Consider the following 20,131-nt stretch of genomic DNA (forward strand, 5'->3'; position numbering starts at 1 on the left):
TAAATATAAGAGCACACTATTAATAACTTTCACATCTCATACTTCCAATATATATCCATTAACAAATTTATTCCAACACATTACAAGGCTAATCATTAAATACAACAAACAATTCAACTTATCCTATGGTTCCTCTAACCTAAGTTTTCACAACACCGTAAATATTAAACGTGCGAAACTTAAACCATACCTTGGCCGATCACTTAATTCACCCAAGGCAGCCTCTCAACACAAAATCATAGCCCCTCCAAGCTCAATCAAATAGCCCCAAAGCAAGCCTTGTCACCAACAAAGCTCCAAGTAATCCAAATTCAAGTCCAATGCATAAACACCCTCTTAAACTACACCTAATACACATATATATGTTCTAATTCAGTTTTCTATTATCAAAAACAAGATTGAGCTAGGATTAGGGTATTCTTACCATACCCATATGCTCAATAGCTTGAGCCCACAAGTTCCGGAAGCTAACTTGAACCCAAAACATAGAAATTGGACAAGATTCACCATAGGTTTTCAAGTTTACCAAAGAAAGAGGGATAGGAATTCTGAACTTAATAGGAGGCTTACCAGTGAAATTGTTCGGATAGAAAGGTAGAGCTCGACGCGTTGAGCGCCTGGCCATGAACAGAGCGGCGATAGGAGCCCGGACGGAGGAGTTATGGTGGTGAGAAGGAAAGGTGAGGGTTAGGTTTCTTCTCCTCCCCCCTTACTGTGTGTTTCGCTGCTTTTGTGAAATGGAGAAGATGAAGCTGCTGCTTCATTTATGTTATGGGTCCGGTTGGACCAACAGGCCCGATTTGGGCCCTGGTTCAACCGGTTCGGCCCTTTCGGTCCGATTTTGGGCCAAATTTTCGAAATTGGTATCAAAATTTTCGTTTCGATGAGCTCTATCCTATTTTGATATTAGTTTTGTATTTTTAGCTTTCCTAATTAAAATTTAATTTATTAGCTAATAATTTACCAATTTTAGCGGGGTTTACATAATAGATCATAAATAATTAATTAATAACTTTTCAAAATTAGGGGTCTTACATCCTACCCCACTTATAAAAATTTTCGTCCTCGAAAATTAAGTTAATACACAAAATACTAAAATAGTTTTGAATACTTTACTTTGGTATACTAAAATAGTTTCGCTTTGGTGGCTTGTGGCATTTTAATTGACTTGATTAAGATATACATGCTTGTGCTTGTTGATGTATTCAATGAAGTATTGACCAAAATTTTTCATTACAGCAAAACAGAACAAGAAAATGGCAACAATGAAGGAGAAGCCGCATTATAACGTAAGAAGATTAAATATATTTATCAACTTTCATTCGAATAATATCTATTTTGTATTATAAATATATATTCACATTCTGTTTCAAAACTTACAAAAAACTCATTATTGCAAATGCCAAACAAAGGCAATAGCAACAGTGTACAGGAAAATGAGTCAAGAAAAGAAAGATATAGTGGAAGAAATGGGATTTGGTGTATTGGAAAATGTTCCGGAAATGAATGTTTCTAATACCCTGTTGAAAGAATCGCTTGATCGCTTTGATGAAGAGAAAGGATGCCTGAAAACTCTCCAGGGAAAAATATACATAACTCCTCGAAAAGTAGCAGCTGCCCTCGGCATAACCAACGGAGGTAATATATTTTCCACTTATTGCTTATTTTCAGTTCATTGGTGTCTAGAAAATTAAACTGACCATTTTTTATTGATTTTTGCTATTAAAATATTATAGGGAATCATTTTTCTGATAAGGTTGATTACAACAACCTGAATCTAGCAGACAAGGAATGTGCTGGATATGAGTGTAGAAGGAGAGGAGAACCGAAAAAAATTCACGAGAATTTTTATTGTGTTCATACAAAAATGTTTCTTTCTCCCCACAACGGCAAGTGTGGCCTCCCCAATCCATAAGCCACCAATTTTTCATGTGGACAACATTCGGGAATGGGATTAGACAAAACATGTGCTTAACTTCTTGATGAAAGGAGTTGAAAACAAGAGAAAGGAGAAGAAACAGTCTGTTGATGGCTGTGTTTTTGTATTAATGTTGATATACTTCTATGAAACCAAATTTTCCCATCCGTTTGCACTTGATGCTCCCCTGCACTGTAGATCACCCATTAGACAAGGCAAATGATCCTTGAACGGATTTCATCTGAAACAATAGAATCATTGATAAATACTCTACTAAAATTCTCCCCAAAAAATTGCTTTCAAATGCTTTTAAAATACTCTACTAACTAAATAAACTTTTATTTTAAAATTAAGAATTATTTTTTTTGATTTCAAAAGGTTAAGCATTATATTAAAGGGAACATGGTTATGTAGGGTGGGATGATGTTGGCAATTCTAGAGTACAACGTTTGTACTTTAGCACTTCCGATTATTTCAGTGTTGCAAACCCACCTAAGATTTTTTGTTTTCAATGATTTATTTATTGTTTTAAAAAATGTTATATGTTATGTAAATATTAAAAGATTTAGTCAATATAAAAAATATATATTTATTTAAATAATTTATTTTAGTGTGCATCTAAATAATGATTTTATTTTATTTTCTATTGAGTTCATTATTTTTAATATGTTGTTAGTAAAAAATATTTTAATATTTATTTTTCTACTAAATCTTATTTTCTTCTCTCTTTCTTTCTTTCTTTCTCTCTTTCTCTTTTCTTTTGTATGTTTCCCTCTATCGATCTTCACGGCCCTGTTTCTTTTTCGATCCCTCTCCCACAAAATTAGGGTTTACAAAACACACACTTTCTTTCTTCCTTTCTTCTTCCCTCTTTCCGCCATCTCCGATTTTATGTCCCCATCACCGAACCCTCTATTTCAGCTATTTCCAGATCCATCCTCCTTCTGCTTCAGCTCAATCTTCTCCTTCTGCTTCTAGACAGACATGTTTTGGAAGCTCGCTTCTCTCTCTTCCTCCTCTCCCGTGAGTTTCCTTTTTTTCTCTTTTTTCCCCTTTTCGTTTCCTTTCCTTTAATCTTTGGGGTTTATTTTGTTAATTCCAGCTCCGTTCTGCTGATTTTTTACTTTAATTGCGTCAATTATGCTGCATTTAAACTTCGCCTTCAATTATTGTGCCCCCTTTTTCTCCCTTTTCAATGATTTAAGCGTCACATAGCTCCCATCATCCTTTTAGATTAATGTTATTGCTAATTATTCAGCAGTTTTTTATGGACGCAATAAATTAATTATATCTTATCTAATAAACTGCGCTAATAGCTCCCTGTTTTATTAATTTCCCGTTGGATGTGGATTGAGTTTAACTGTAATGGGTTTTGCGCTTTTGTGAAAATTTGGCATGAATTATGTTGCAGCAGCTGATGATGTTATTTTCCACCCTGTTTCCTTTTTTTGTGGAGGATTTCAATTAGAAACTGTAGATGCGTTTAGTCAAATTAATTAATCTTTTTCTATGTAATTGACCACTCTTATGTATTCTCTTATTGCCGAAAGGGCGTGTTTGGAGGTCCTCTACTGTAGGATTTTAATTTGGCTTTGGACCAGTGAGCAATGAAAAACCCTTGAGCATTATAAAGCTAGCTAGCACACTCATTTTACTGGGGAAATTGAGGCCTATTTATTTTTCTAGGACTAGAGTTTGTGCTTTACCCTTTTTGGTAGATTTTTAATTCTGAGACAATTTGTGCCTGCGAACTTGCTTTACATGGTTAGAGTGGACTTCCATTTTTTGAGTCTCGTAATTGGAGGTCCGGCTGTTTAATTGGCAATAGCAAGAGTACCTTAAAGCTTGCATGGCTTACTTTCTTGTTTTGTCTATTACACTCTTTGTAACCCTTGAAGCCAATTTTGTGTTGCCGTTCTGTACAGGTGGAGGCAATATTAGACAAGGAGAATTTCACTTTGGAAGAGCTTCTTGATGAAGAGGAGGTGATCCAAGAATGCAAGGCCTTAAACAGTCGACTCATCAACTTGTATGTCTCATTTCCCTTCCCCGAACAAATTTCATAGTGTTGTACATGTTTTTCCTGCTTACCCAATTTTCATGCCCACCATTTGCATATGATTCAACAAAATTAATTGATAATTTGCCATTTCCCTCTTCTTTAGTCTGAGAGATCAGGCTCAGGTTGAACAGTTGTTACGCTACATTATTGAAGAACCACCAGAAGATGCTGAAAGCAAACGAACCTTCAAGTAAGCAGTAATAGCAGAATTTGTTGCTACTGCTTAAGCCTTCTTGTTTACATCTGATCATCTTTCTTGTCATTAGGTTTCCATTCATTTCGTGCGAGATTTTTACATGTGAAATTGATGTCATTTTAAAGACCTTGGTGGAGGAAGAAGAGGTTTCTATTTCATTACATTAATGAAACTTCTATTTGAGTTTGAATTCATGCAGAAATTTATTACTGTATTGATTTTCCTTTCATATTCTTGTACATTCAGCTGATGAACTTATTATTCTCCTTCTTGGAGCCTAATCGTTCTCATAGCACCTTGTTGGCTGGCTACTTTAGCAAGGTATATGTTTGACAAAGTTTCAACTTCGGCTTACAAGGATAATATTTTGTAGTTGTGGCTTATCTGATTTTTATGCTATTTTACAGGTGGTTGTTTGTTTAATGATTCGAAAGACAGTGCCACTTATGAATTATGTTCAGGTAAGTAAAACTTTGTAATACTATACTAGTTTGATAATTTATCTTGATATTTAAAATTTAATGTAGTGACAGAAAAGCACAAGCAGATTGTTACTTGTCAGCTTCTTTATTTAAGGATTTCGTAGTGTGCACCATAATATAATTAATGTATAGTATATGTTATCTCCTTGTGAAATCATATTTCATTAATGATTCAGAACACTCTTTTCAGGCCCATCAGAATGTTTTTCGCCAACTGGTTGATTTAATTGGAATTACTTCCATTATGGAGGTATACGATTCATCTACTTGTTAGTAATATTAGCAATACCATGATCTGATGATGTACTGGAATGGAATCTGAGATAAGCTCTTTGCACAGGTTTTGATTCGATTAGTTGGTGCTGATGATCATGTGTATCCCAATTTTATTGATGTGATGCAATGGTTGGCTGACAGCAACCTGCTTGAGATGATTGTAGATAAATTAAGTCCATCTGTAAGTGAAGCATTTATCTGTTTATGTTACTGTAGCCAGCTTTGCACTTATTTGGCATATATAATAATGTTCACCATGTCAAGAGGAGACTAGTTTGTTAGTTATTGGTATCTATGAGATATTATTTAACCTACTATAAGAAATCATTTTGTACTTCCACTTTTTTAAGTGGTTCATGTCGTGAATGAGTTATGTGTTGAAGCCTAACTAATGGATCAGAGGACGCTTCAACAAGCTTGATATTGGCCAGAGCAAATCTAGATAGTTTGTGAAAAGTCCAATTTATTGATATAAACATTTTGCATCATTATATGCATTTGATATTATAAACTTTCTTCTGCCTTGTATTTCGTTTGCAACTTATCTGACATCTACTTTTCTATTTGAACCAGTGTCCTCCTGAACTTAATGCTAATGCAGCTGAAACTTTATGTTCAATAACTCGAAATCCATCATCTACTTTAGCAATTAAACTTTCAAGCCCAAGGTTTGTATTGCAAGGCCTTAATTTTTCCCCTCCCCTAATATGTTCTGAACCTGTGAAATAATATTTCTATTTGCATGCAGTTTTGTTGCAAAAGTCTTGGATCGTGCATTGGAAGATTCACAGTCAAAGTCTAGCCTTGTTAACTGCCTTTCAGTGTGTATTTCCTTGTTGGATCCCAAAAGATCAGCTATTTCAGCCCCCTTATTTCATTCATTCCGGAGTCAACACATGTATGAGCCACCGATTCCTGTGAACCCCGAGACTGTTGGTGCAATGCTTGCTAAACTTGGTATATCTGAATTCATGTCTTTTGTCATATATAAGGCTATTTAGACCCATCTTGTCAAGAATTTCTGTTTTAAATAATAGTTTCAATTTATTTATATTCCATCTATTTTAGAACGTTATGGAAGAAAATGAACAATCACATTTCATTTGGAAGGTTATAGGTTTCAAGAGTGAAATGGTTGTTAGGGTACAAAGTTTATCATTTATTCAAAAAATATCCTTACATCATACCAAAAGTTGCTTTTTTCCTGTTGGCAGGTGATTTGCTAAGGCTTTTGAAAGTATCATCTGACGAAAAAATATTGCCTACAACATATGGAGTATTGCGACCTCCACTCGGGAAGCATCGATTAAAGGTTGGTTATTGTGTTCATATTTTGAATTTGATATGCTGGATATCCGCAGTAGAACTAGGTTGCAGTTGATCTGTTGAGGTTGAACTCTTGCTCTAATGATCATTTTCACTGTTTCCTCAAAATTCAGACATTTTCGCACAAATGTATTCCTACCCAAGGGTAACACTGATAATTGAACTTTGAAAGTAGTTTCTTTTCTGACCTGGCTGCAATATATTTCAGATCGTTGAGTTTATGGCAGTAATTTTGAAAACTGGAAATGAAGTTGCAGAAAATGAAATGGCCAACTCAGGAACCATTCAAAGAGTTATTGATCTTTTCTTTGAGTAAGCAAATTTCATTTTATTTGATAGTTGATGTTTAGAGAAGCCTTGATACCTTGTGTGGATCTTTTAGAAATTGTTTATTGCACTAACGATATTTTATTTGATCTATGTGTGATATACTATTACAGGTATCCATTCAATAACTTACTACACCATCATGTAGAAAGTATCATATTGTCATGTTTGGAGAGCAGAAATGATGCAATTGTTGATCATCTTCTTCACGAGTGTGATTTAATTGGAAGAGTTATTAGTGCGGATAAAGATTCTATTCTCTCTGCTGACAAAAATTTGGTAAATGGAACTTACTGATTGGAGATTGTCTTGGTCATGACTTAATTGTTACTGTTCAAGCCTTATTTATGGAACTCTTCAAAACTTTGGATGCAAGAAACATAATTTGCTTGTACTAGATCCTAGTTATCCTGATTTTCTATTGTATTGAATCAAACTGGAAAATAACGCATAGATAAGCTAGAGTGATAATGCCTAGCTGTATACTTAATCTCCATGTTAACTTTAAGCTTCTTATTGCCTCTTCATTAAACTGGTGCTATATTGCAGCCTACTGTACCTGCTACTGGGAAACGGGCACCACGCGTGGGAAATATTGGGCATATTACTCGAGTTGCTAACAAGCTTATTCACTTATCACATAATCGAAGCAACATACTTTCATGTCTTCAGGTTGGTTATGTATTTTTTCTTATGTATAGAAAATTCCGGCCTTTTTGCACCGGAACTCCTATTTCTTTCTGATGAGTAGTTAGCCTGTGCATTTTTAAATTATAATTTCCTTATGAAATCATGGACAAGCTAACAAGTTGTTGAAAAAATATCTTGCTGCTGCTTCTAAAAAACCATGTGGCTGATCTCATCGATAGAAAGTTGCTTTCTAATATATGTTACTTACATGGAAATCTTGAACTTGATTCAACATCTGCAGGAAAATAATGAGTGGAATGAATGGCAAGCTAAAGTTCTTCAGGAACGTAATGTGGTTGAGAATGTTCATCGGTGGGCTTGTGGGTAAGTTCTGATCATACTCAACTTGTTCTAACACAGTTACTGTTCCGGAGAGGATCAAGATATTTTTGGAATTTAAGAAATTTTGGGTGCTGGCTATGATATGCTTAGTAGTACTGTGATCAAAAGTTAGATTTTATTTTTTGAATAAGGGTTCTGGATTGCATATTTCATTGAATGAAAATGAATCATGTCTGTTGTGTTACCTTCATTTTAACTGTTAAAATGAATAAAATTTAACCACTGAAGTGAAGTTATGATTTTTGTGTCTACTTAGTTATCCTGTAGGTTAATTGACATGTTTCTTTTTTCCTACATGTGCAGGCGTCCAACTGCTTTACATGATAGGATGAGGGATAGTGATGATGATGACATTCATGACAGGGACTATGACGTTGCAGCTTTAGCAACTAATTTGAATCAGGCTTTTGGATATAAAATTTATGGAACTGAGGATAATGAAGAGGTTTGTAGTTGGCATCCTCCCCTGGGTGCATTCATGTTCCCATTTTTGTGTGTATATATGTCTATTTTCTATTCCTTTTTCCTTTTAGAGTCTGCCCAAGGTGGTTTGGGCACTGAACTTAAATGCCAGACTAATTCTTTGATTGGTTTGGTTGCAGGAAAATAACAGCATTGAGCGAGATGATGAGGTAGATATTTTGTTTACTCTTGTTAAGTAATGTATTTCTTACTTTTGAGAACCAGTATTCTGTCTCTTAAAAATGTGTCCATTTGGAGATTGGATGGCTATCTATTTGCTATTCTGGCCCTGCTAGTCTTGTACTTGAAGCACAGCTTGCATGTGCTGTAGTTGTTTTACCACTGGATCATTAGTTGCCCTTGTGTCATTGTCACCAAGCGATATGGTCATTGTCTTGTGCATACTGCATAAGCACAACCTTGTGTTTACCGGGTACTCGTTAAATAATTTGTGGCTAATTTATCTATTGTACAAATTATAGGATGTCTACTTTGATGATGACTCTGCCCAAGTAGTCATATCGTCCCTAAGACTTGGTGAGGATCAAGGAAGGTGAGTCATTTTCATCTTATAGCAACTTTGTTTCGTTGAATCTGATCGTCATACAGATTAATCGGTGATTATGATATTATTTTTAAGAAGTCTTGTGTGCGCATGTTATATTAAGTTAAAAAATTGTGTTCATTACTGGCATGCTGTGCAGGCATATATGTTTCTAGGTTTTCCCTTTCACATGGTACCATTGGAACTTCTCTTCTTGATGTGTCTTTGTTACTTTGCCTACCTATGCTGTTCTTTCCCTTCATATACAAAAATTAATATCAGGGAAAGGATAATACAGGTTGACTGTGTAATGACGCTAAATCACATTTCAGAATTCACATTCAGAGTTTGGAGCTATACATGGTATTGCTGCAGAGTATAGTTTACTTGGGTCCTATGCATAGTTCTATCTCTGCATTTGTGCGATTCTGAAATCATTATTGAAGAAGTTTGACGAAAGGAAACACATTGCTGTTACTCAATCTGAAATTATGATCTAATAGCTTCTTTTTTTCAAATTTATACATTCATCGTTTTTCTTTTTCTGCATGGATATACATCATTGATCATCAATTTATGCTGTCTGGATGTTAATGCAAATGCATGGAAGTCGATTTGCATTTTTTAACTATGATGCAAAAAACTTGAAGTGGATATAACATTTTATTTTATTTTTGGCAGTAGTCTGTTCACCAACTCCAATTGGTTTGCATTCCAAGATGACAGAATTGGGGATGCAGCTGGTGGTGCAACATCCTCAGAGATGATGGATGACATAAACCTGAGTGGTGCTACAAATGGTGGCAACAATAGTAGCGATGACGAGGTAGTGGTTGGTGAAGATGAAGAATTAGAAGAAAGCAAAAGTAACGTGGATGGTACATCTAGCTCAAGTATGAACTACTTGAATGGAATAAATGTTAGCAATTCCATGAATGGAAGTGAAGGTGCTTTGAACTTTGATGGTGAAAAGGCAAGTGCATCCCATGATATGGGATTCTTCAGGTTTGAGGCAACGGACAATGAGTTGTTTGGGGACAGACCTGAGTGGGGGGGATGGGGTGAACCTTCCAATATGCAAGTTGTTTGCTCAAGCTCAAGCACAAATCCCTTTGTGGACCACGATGAGACTGATAGCAACCTTTCTACTAAAACTCAAGCGGGCAGCCCTTCTCCTAGTTCCCCTGCCAACGGAGAATCTCTTCCTTCAAATGGATCGCCAGCTACCAATGATTCGATTGAAGAGGGTGTTGACGCAAGTCAAAGATCAGCAGCAGTACCCTCTCTATTTGAAGAGGATGTTGAATTTGTAGGTGTAGAAGTAGAAGGTACCGAGAAAGCTATGGATCAAGCTCTGAAAGAAGGGATAGTGGGGGAAGCTGGGCCATTAAAGAATATGGTTCCTAAAAAGTCAGAAAAGGAGAACTCTGAAGAGGGTGGCCCTGGAATGAAGGAATTTAATGATGCAAATTACTGGAGGGTTGATCAAGAGGTCGCAGTTCTGGAGTGATAGTGGAAATCTGTCTTCAATGTGTATGAAAAGTTTGATCTACACCACTGGACCCCACAAGCAAGGGCGTATGCAGCAATTACTGTACAGTATATTTTTGTTTCAATTATGTCCTGTTGTTTTGTATTTTACCTTTTTTTTTACTTGTCATCGCTTATTATTAGATATTAATCCTTGTTAATTATTTGAAGTTTTGCCCTTTCCTGTAAGTGATATATGGGTTCCCACTTCCCCATATTTATCGAATTTCATTTAGTCTGGTCCTGGTTCCATGTTGATTATGATGGTGCTCATATTTCTTGTAGCTTATAGATTGAAAATGCTTCAATGAGACAAGGACCATATACCTTCCCTATTCTCTTTAATGTAAATTACGAATCAATGTATTTGTAGACAAAATATTTATTAGACTGGGTATCTCATTTATTCTTCATATAATTTCTCATTGTTAGGAAATATAAAATCCTGAAAAAAATATAATGGTACTCGAAATGGATCGAATTTCATAGCAATCCACCTATAATATGTAATATTAGGTTAACAATATCAATTATTTCCGCATATTGCTGAATTGTGCTTGTAGGAGGAATAATTTGCTTTTAACAAAATTCGGGCTAGGGACTTTAATTTAATATATTTTTGTTCCTACCATAATCCATGGCTAAATTCAACATACTACAAAACACATGAATCGTTGTCGGCTGCACATTTGAATTATTACATAATTCTGCAAGGCCACAATCCATTACAAGATGCGACAACTGCAGTACATGTAAAGAAATATTGGTTAAATAAACATTGCTCAATACAATAAGGTTGTAATATTAAGTTATTTGCTCAGTTTAGCATTTAACCTTTTCTCAACTATGGCATTAAGTTACTTTTTTCTATAAGAAAAAAATATATTGATAAAGTGGCCATTATTCACCCCCAATATTATTATACTACGGCATTTTGTGTAGCTTTCATTTTATATTTTTCTCTCACAAGCGATGCACACAATACTAATTTAAAAGAATAAATAAATCATGGTGGAAACTTAGGTGCAGTCGACTTCACGTGAAGTTGATAGTTATAAAAATTTAGTCAAATAAGTCAAATTGTGAAGTCGACTGCACTTGAATTTTTACCATAAATTATTTTATTTTTCAAAAGAAACAACGAAATTGATATGAAGGAGATGTTTCATAATTTTCGTGAGGGGCTAAGCCAATTTCTCACGAGAAGTTCAATTGTGGTTAATCCATACAAGGTATAATTTCATGGTTGAATTGATATTTGATGATCAAAATTCAAAGTCATATCCCACTTTTCCACGTAATAGGACTCACGGGACTCCTGAATATTGAATTCAATCTTCACCTCATTTTCTAGAAGTATTTCTTAGGCTGTATATTTATTTAATTATTTGTAATTTGGTAAGAAAAACAACTAAAACAAATTGAGAGAGAAAGGGTCCACCGCACGGGTTGGTGGGTCTTGGAGGCCAATTTCACCATATCTCTGTCGCTAACTCGCTATGTATCAAGTTGATAGAAAAATGCATTTAGAACTCTGATACCATGTCATAAAATCACTCATTTTATAAATTTAAGTTAATATAAAAAGATAACATAAATAATTTTATCTTTAACAGAGTTTTTCCATATTAAAATTCGTCAGCCTAATACTATTATTATTTATTATTATTATTATTATTATGAAGAGTGAAATGTGGGAGAGGCAAATGGGAAGATGCCACCCTATCCCAATGCAAAGAAAACAAGGTCCAGAAAGTACGCCATGGTGGCTGAAAACAAGGCACTTCAACTCCTTGGAACTAGTTTTCTGTCTTTGGTACCTTGTGAATTGCCATCACTCCCTCATATTTTTACTTCCTATTTCCACACAAACTTTGAATGCATGCCCCCCTTTGACCATTTGACTCATTCTATATTTTTCTGCATTTGCACTTTGGTTAAACCCCAAGCTACATTGTTTTGCAAACTCACTCACTGATCCCTCTTTAAATCACATGTATTACAAACTAAATACTTGGAATATGTTTTAGTTATAAGAATTAAAATGAATTTACAAATTTACCCTTTACCCTTTAGATTAGTACAATAATAGTTTTTTTTTTAATTACTTTATCTGTTTATTCTCTGTCATCACTTATTCTAAGGCTGCTAAGAGTAGTACTAATAAGGGATATGACTGAAAATAAAGATAATAATGTTACATTTTAATCGGAAATACTTATTTGAGAGAATATTTGATTCTAATTTGATTAAAAATACTTATTTAATAAATAAATATATAGTTTAAATATTTTTGGAGAGTAATAAATAAAAAAGATGCATAATAATGTTATAAAATACACAAAAAATGACATTATTAATTTTTAGAGTGACAAAATCATTCTTCATCCAATATTTCAGTACCGTAAATGTGCAGAAAAGGTCGATACAACATGCTTTTTGCATGTTGTTGCAGCTTGACACATGTTTTATATGCATTTTATATGTTGATTTTTCGCAAAATCTATCCACTTATAATTACACTAAATAATATTATTTTTAACAAAAATAAATAGTAATATTTTTTTCGTATAAAAAAAAATTAGCCGGACAAACATGATGAACCATTAATCTTAAATGAAGATGAAGAAGAGGGAAGAGATGAAATAGGCATTAAAATTGGGAGGAGTCAAATCCCAAAACGCCATTAAGATGAGGAAAAGGCACAAGCATCAAAAAGGCATGCACGTGAAGCTTGTCTGTGAATGTGGTCTTCAAACTCAGGTCTCATCTGTTTAGGTATTGGTCTGGTCCCACTCCCACGTGTGGTTTGTTTAGGACTCTACACCAAAGCACTCTTGTTAAGGTGGTTTTCTTGGGATTGGGTTCCACCCTCTTTGTCCCTACTCTTCTATTCTAACCTCCTTTATTACAAACAATCAAATTTATTTGTGTTTTCAGTTTACAACACCAAACATCACAATTTGCTTCAAAACCCATATCATGTTTTCTGCTTTTTTCAGATCCACTGATTTGATCGGTAGTCTTCATCATTGATGACATAATAATTGAATAATCCTCCTCCCCATTAAATAATTCACTTAGCCAAATCAAACATACATTGTGAGTTAATAAGGCATTTTTCAATTTCTGGCTGAACTAACAACTTAATTAATTATGCAACTCACCACTCTAAACAATTGGTTTTGGTCCAAACGACCAAACATATGTTTACACTTCGCACCAAAACCCCAAACCACGTTTGATCAACCAATACCCTAAGATTATGTTTGGTAACTTTTTTTAGAATAAAAATATCTATCTCTATACTTCTATATATAATGAGAATATAGGTGAGAGTTAGTGTGATATATATAATCTATAAAAAAAGGTTGATTTTGTAATTTAGAGAATTGAACTCATGATGTTTCAGTGTAATATACTTACCATCGCAATTAATTTTAAATTTGTTATTATATATTGTTCATATCGGGTTTCAAACAAATAAAGACACGTCCAATAAAAATAAGGGACTCAATCCATAAAGGAGACCTCCAATTCATATCCGACGTCTTTAAAGAGGTTAGAAGCACAAACAAAAGTCCAGCTCTACTTGTCCAAGCAAGTAAACTGTCTCCGCGAATCTCTCCATATATTTCTAGCTCATTTCCAAAAAAAAAAAAAGACAACGGTCATCCATCAATAAAGGTAGAACTATTCCAACAAAAGTGGTTAATGATCTACTATAAATACTCTAACATCCCTCAAGTATAATTTACGTTCTAATCTACTACAAAATTTGCTTAAAACTCTTACTAACTTAAGCATCGGAGGTACTACCCTCCACTCCACTTCCTCACGAGGAATTTGGACGACAGCACCTCAGCGCAGGAACAAGTTAGACGCTACCCCAAAAAGAGTCTGGATCTCACGTCCACGCCCAATATCAATATTTCAGAACATACATTATTCTATTTAATTAATAAAAAAATAAATTGATAAACACGTTAGCATTTGTTGTGCAATTTTGACTTAAAAAAAAAATAGGTACGATGTATATGTTTTAACATCTCTATATTTGTCTTCTCAAATTTAAATAGTCATCAAAATGTGACCTAATTGATCAACATGCATACTATTGGGTATTGGCATAGGCTAGGTTTAATAACATTTTGAAGCTTTTCTTTGATAATTAGGTTATTAATTGAGTGTACTAGTGATAGAGATGGGGCTAACCTACCATTACTATATGTCTTGCTAGTGAAACCAAACCATATAATGAAGTAAATGAACAATGACGGTGACGGTGATTGTGGGGAGTTCCATGTTCCATTAATTGATTAATAACAAATAATGAGTGTGTGAACAACTTTGAAATTGAAAATGTTTTGAGGAATTAGTCAGAGTGTTACTGTTACGTTTTAATGTCTTGTTTAGGTAGATGGTGCACATATTCTACCCTGAATAAGTAGCTTGCGGGTTGTGCTAATTCTTTAGTGAAATTTCCTTAGACATAACTCACATAATGATACTTCTAATTTGACAAAGAGACAAATCTTTCCTTTTTAACTTTTTTGTCTTTTAATTATTAATGTCAATGTCATTATCCTAAAACAGCAGAGAAGACAAAGTTTCACATTGTTCCACAAACAGTAAAACTATGACAGTAGCCATGCCACTATTTTTCACCTAAAATTTGAAATCAAACCAGCAAAATTTAGAAAGTCAAAATCTTATACCACAAGAAAATATCAATAATCAATGATTATAATAAAAGTGCATATACCGGTTATCAATTGGCATTAGTTAGTAAAATTATTTTGAACTAATAGATTTCTTATAAGCTTTGTTACAAATTTTCATCTTTTTTTATAGTCAATTTATCATATATTTTTTTACTATTAAATCATAGATTATGACATTTACAGGATTATTTCTTAGTGTATTCTGTTGAATGTAATCATCATTACGTAATTTCCGCATCATATTTTATAGCCGTAGATGATTAATGCGACTGGTTGAACAAAATGGCGGTTAACAATAAAGAGAAAACATTAAAATCCACTAAGAACAAGCATATAGCCATGTGACAAAAAAAAATGGTAGATCTTCAAACTGATGACTTCATTTTTTTTCTTTTTTCGTTTGATCATTAAAACTCAAAAGGTTCCCAATTGTCTAACATCAGAAATAAGATTGTTCACATTGATGCAGGAAAATAATGATATTATATATTTGCACATAGAAAAACAAAGACGGCAATGATGGTGTTAATTTAAAAATGGCTCAGTTCATAATTGGAGCCCCCTCTATATGAAAGTTCGTTCTTCAATTCAACTTGTCAAATACAAAAAAAGAGGGTATTAAATCTCATTATAGTGAGACAGCAACACCATGTTATTATCAAGCAAATATGCTAAGAGGACCTGTCTTGTTTGATGCATCCAATCCATGTTCACCATTCCGAGTACCTGTAATCCATGCCCTGCAATAACACACAACACTCAATGTCACATGCACTTACACATTACATATAATAATAATATAACACAATAATAAGAGTTTAATTTTGATGTCCTGAAAGCGTAACATGCTTCTTTACATCGCATTTCTTTTGGATGATCATTTTTGCGATTAATGTAAAAGAAAGTTATTTTTCCTGACACGACATTATGTAATTAGATGTATGTGTAAAACTGTTTTACACTCACAGGACATCAAAATTAAATTCATATAATATAATATAATCTTTAGTGTTCTCAATAACTCACTCACCTCCTTGCATCCTTGTTGCTTGGATCCGTTAGAATTGTCAATCTTTTTGCTGTCTTCATGAAGTCACTGCAATGTGATGATGCAGAAAAAACATTAAAAACCAATAAAATTTACTCATTTATGGTTTCAAAAAAATATATATATTCTTTTTATATACATGCATGATGCATCTGATAAAAGAATAAATTCATGCTGGAACTTCATGGAGGTGTCAGATTTTAAGTAAAAAGTAGTAGCTCCACGAAATTAATAAGATGAACAAAGGAATAGTAATATGTATACCTGAAGGGTTCTTCACCAGTTTGCTTGACAGCACCAGTTGCATCACGGTAGAGTACATGACTCAACAACTCAGATCTTTCGATTCCAAACATGTTGCTGAGTCTCCTATACAGTTCATCATAGGAGCTAAGACGTGACAGGTCAAGTGTCCTTCCAACATCTTCTGACTCCATGAACACCTTGCAATGACCAGTATCCAACCCAATTTGCCAAGATAACTCTGTGCTACAAGATGATTTTGATTTACCAGGTGAAAATTGTTGTGAAAGAGGAGATTGAGAGTCATTGAAAAACCACTTCTCTTTGTCTTTGTTCTCATTCTCATCTATTGAAGTTTTCTTGGTACCATTCTGAGGCAACACATCATCATCAGCACCAGAAGAAGAAGGCCTTCTGGAGATTTGTTGCTCAGTGAGTATTGGTTGACCAAAAAGCAAAAATTGGTGTCTCTTCACATTATCAGACTTCTCCAAACTCTTCTTGTGAGAATTTCCCATGGTTAGCAAGCATGACAAGCTTTCTTTACTCTTGTCATGGCCAGTGAAGTTGCCGCCACTGGGAAACCCCGAATGCAAATCCAGTCGCTGGACATTCGCGGCCGGAATCACCCCCAACTGCAGTTTGTTGTTAAGGTAGAGATCTGAAAGAGATATTCCAATTTGAGCATGCCTGGCTCCCTGTATGCCTGCAGGAGCATTATCAGATGGACAACACAAGGGGCTGCTATGAGGCCCTAGGGGGTTGCCTGAAAACGACGGTATAGGAAATTGAACGTCGAGGGGGAAGTCGGGGTGTTGTGGAAACCGGAGTTTCTTCCTTGGCGGAGAGAAGGGCGATAGATTGATGGCTGGCATGCTTGATACCAATTCAACCAACCATGGGCTTACACGCTTCACATTATGTAACAAATCTGGCTCATCCCAAGTAACCTACAAGTGATTAATCAAACATGACATGATAAGCTTTTCTGCTAGACTAGATTGATCTGAATTACACTATGGTGGTTTGAATACAATCAAATCAAGCATACCAAACATAAAAATTGACTTAAATTTTGTGTTATATATGTTGACAAGAAGATTTTCCAAACAAAGACCATAAAAAGTCAACCATAACAAATCACAAACACAACTCCAAGGAAAACAGATTAGGAACTTAATTGTTGGAAACATGCTCAGACCAAAAAGAATATCTACAGTATCAAATTTTATGCAGTATAATAAGGAATAAGCAACACAGGATGGAAGAGTAGTACCTGAAGAAGTCTCCAAGGGGAATTAGGCCAGCGGATAGGATCAACAACCTGAACAGAAGCAATGGTCCCCATGAACCAGCTGATCCTAGAAGAATCCTCAGTCTCAAAGGCCATCTTGAACCTCATCCCAGTGCTCCATTGTATCCTCATTGCTGCCCTCACAGCCGAAGCCTTGATGCAAAACTCCGGTGTGCTTGCCCTTGGATAATAAACAACTTCAAATGGCTGATTGCTAGCAGCCAGTGTTATAGCTTCCCTCACAGATTCAGGACTTACTTTAGCTTTTCCACTCAAACCGCCGCCGCCGCCGCCGCCGCCGGGACTCGAATTCCCACAACCATTCCTCAACAGCTTGGTCTCCTCTCTCAAGAAGGCAGAGAATGCTCCATAAGAGCCAAGACCACAACTTCCATTCCCGGAGCTCCATCCCGATGGCGCCTCCGATCCTCCACCTGTTCCCCTCTTGGCACGCCTAATCCCAACACAGAGATCACCGTTTTCGGCCCTCAGGAACACAATTGAATCCCCTGCAACCAGTTTCTTCTGGTTGACAAAACTGCTCCACCCTGTTGTGAGCAAGTGCCTCCTCGGTGTGCCCCTATATATGTGCCTGAACTTCCAAACTTCACCATGAACATCCTTGGCGATCACGGTCTGAACCGGCGGCTCTGCGGAGTAATCGAGTCGGGGGAAGATTGTTTCTGCACAGTACCTTGGAACAGAGAACCCCCCACCATTGTTTGCATCGGATTGAGTTAAGGTCTTTGCAAAAGAAGCAGGCTTTTCTGAATTCTCCAAAGCATTGGCATCAAGGACACCGCCATCATCAGAATCAAGCTCTGAATTCCTCAGGGGAACCAAGCTTATCCTTGTAAAGACTTCATCGGTTTCAGGGTCAGCAAGGAATTTCACCTGCGCCACGCGGCAGAGGATGAAGGAAGGAACCCTCAGGGGAGCTGCCAGATCAACGTTAGTTTGTGCATGCTCGGCATGCCCTTGTGGAAAGTAGAAGACTTTGGAGTTCACCGGAGGCATCTGAACCATGCCACCGGCGCAAGCATGCCATAGCTGCGGATCCAAGCTCTTCTCAGCTTCCTTCATTTCTTGGCTTGGCAGAAAAACAGAGTGTAGAAACAGGGGAGCACAAAAAGTTGAAGGTTTTTTGGTATGGTGGTTTTGCTATTTCTGGTTCTGATTCTGATTCCGATTCTGATTCTATCCTTCGGTGAATGCTGTGGAAAAATGACTGAACAATAGGAAGCTAAGTCACTTTCTTCATTGATTTACACAGTGGAAAACCATTGGATTAGAAGTAGGAACATAACACAGTAAATGTTTTACCTTTCTTAGCAGCAGACAAGTTTGGAGGGTGAAAATTTGCAGCTGAGGGATTTTGAGTGATTCCAAAGTTCTTAGCTTAGAATCTTCGAACCCCCAACAAAGATAGGAACTTCAGCTTCCCCTACTCTAACAGAGAACAAAGCGGTTGCACATGAGGTTTCCAAATTCGATCACGTTTTGACCATGCAGGAGCATTCAGAGCAAGAACTCAAAGCCACTTTCCTCAAACACGTTGAGATGAAGAAGAAAATAAATCAGAAAAAACAACAAAAGAAAACACTGAAAAGGGACCTAAGAATTGGATTTGTTCTTCTGGCTCACTCAATCACAGTAACCTCTTGCTTCATTCTGAGTTTTCATGAAAGGAAATAGAAAGAAGAAAGAAAGAGACACAACTTTTTGAGTTGCTTACAGAGAGTCACAGAGACATAAACACAAACACATAAGAGGCACAGACACAATCCTAAGGCTATAAACAACAACAGAACCAAACCTATTGGTGAGGCTAGCCAGCCAAACCGAAACAATTTCTCTAATTAATATAAGCAAACAAATAATGTATAAATAAATCAACTAGTGGGAAGAGGAAATGGAACTGTTTTGGTCCCATAATTATGACGATATAATAATAAATAATAAAGCAAAGTGGTAATTTCCAAAAATAAAAAGAGTAAAGAGAGCATTATGTCAGAAAATATCGCGAGTTAATGAACAAAAATGAAGGCTTTTAAAAAAAATGTGCGAGTGAACTTCTGCCACTGTTCAGTGCCCACTCTCTGCCTGCAATTACTCGTAAGGTGACAAAATAACGCATTTTCTGGAACTGCCTTTTTTTATATTGCAATTAATTTATTTCATGGTAATAACCACAAATAAAAATATTATATATTTAACTAAGGTTATATTAAGTTGTCTTGGTCTAGTAATTAACTCACTAGTTCAGTCGAAAATTTAAATCTTGATTTATACATGTAGTAATTTATTGACCAATAATAAATTTTAAATCCCATCTTATATATACATCAACACATTAATCAATTATAAACTCTTAAATAAAACTCAAATTTACAACAGATTAATTATTATCTATTAGATTGAAGAATAAAATAAAAATAAAAAAATCCAAGGGTGCATTTAAAAGTATAATAATAATTTTTTAATTTTTTATATATTTGATATATTGAAAATATAAAAATTAAATAATTTTTAGCTTTTTATAATCCTTTTAAAATATAAAAATTTATTTCCGTTAACAAAAATAAATTTAACCTAATATGATTAACAATATACATATCTTTTAAAAAATTATAATTATTAAATATAAAGATGAAAAATACTATACAT

The 20,131-nt window shown here is 35.1% G+C and overlaps 2 protein-coding genes across 4 annotated transcripts; one reads left to right on the plus strand and one right to left on the minus strand.

Moving 5' to 3' along the window:
* The first annotated feature begins 2,660 nt into the window (after positions 1-2,660).
* Positions 2,661-10,573, plus strand: LOC107461714 (uncharacterized). Of its 2 annotated transcripts, none has more exons than XM_016080257.3 (19): positions 2,661-2,941; positions 3,844-3,947; positions 4,084-4,170; positions 4,247-4,322; positions 4,423-4,497; positions 4,584-4,637; positions 4,849-4,908; positions 4,999-5,115; positions 5,508-5,602; positions 5,683-5,891; positions 6,149-6,246; positions 6,469-6,572; positions 6,701-6,866; positions 7,137-7,259; positions 7,519-7,601; positions 7,923-8,064; positions 8,222-8,251; positions 8,564-8,634; positions 9,310-10,573. In XM_016080257.3, exons 1-19 carry the CDS (start codon positions 2,903-2,905, stop codon positions 10,133-10,135), a joined length of 2,559 nt encoding a protein of 852 aa, XP_015935743.1. In that variant the 5' UTR covers positions 2,661-2,902; the 3' UTR covers positions 10,136-10,573. The 2 variants fall into 2 exon arrangements, with proteins under 2 accessions (XP_015935743.1, XP_015935742.1); XM_016080256.3 differs by having other exon boundaries at positions 2,662-2,941; positions 9,307-10,573.
* Positions 10,574-15,386: 4,813 nt separating this feature from the next.
* LOC107461729 (auxin response factor 18) lies at positions 15,387-19,325 on the minus strand. 2 transcript variants are annotated; one of them, XM_016080277.3, is made up of 5 exons: positions 18,788-19,325; positions 17,447-18,678; positions 16,192-17,120; positions 15,910-15,975; positions 15,387-15,619 (listed from the first exon to the last, which is right to left on the minus strand). In XM_016080277.3, the coding sequence occupies exons 2-5, from the start codon at positions 18,545-18,547 to the stop codon at positions 15,538-15,540; spliced, it is 2,178 nt and encodes a 725-aa protein (XP_015935763.1). In that variant the 5' UTR covers positions 18,548-18,678; positions 18,788-19,325; the 3' UTR covers positions 15,387-15,537. The 2 variants fall into 2 exon arrangements, with proteins under 2 accessions (XP_015935763.1, XP_015935762.1); XM_016080276.3 differs by having other exon boundaries at positions 17,447-18,692.
* Positions 19,326-20,131: the final 806 nt, after the last annotated feature.

Source organism: Arachis duranensis, chromosome 8 (assembly GCF_000817695.3).
Source record: "Arachis duranensis cultivar V14167 chromosome 8, aradu.V14167.gnm2.J7QH, whole genome shotgun sequence".
Classification (NCBI taxonomy): Eukaryota; Viridiplantae; Streptophyta; class Magnoliopsida; order Fabales; family Fabaceae; genus Arachis; species Arachis duranensis.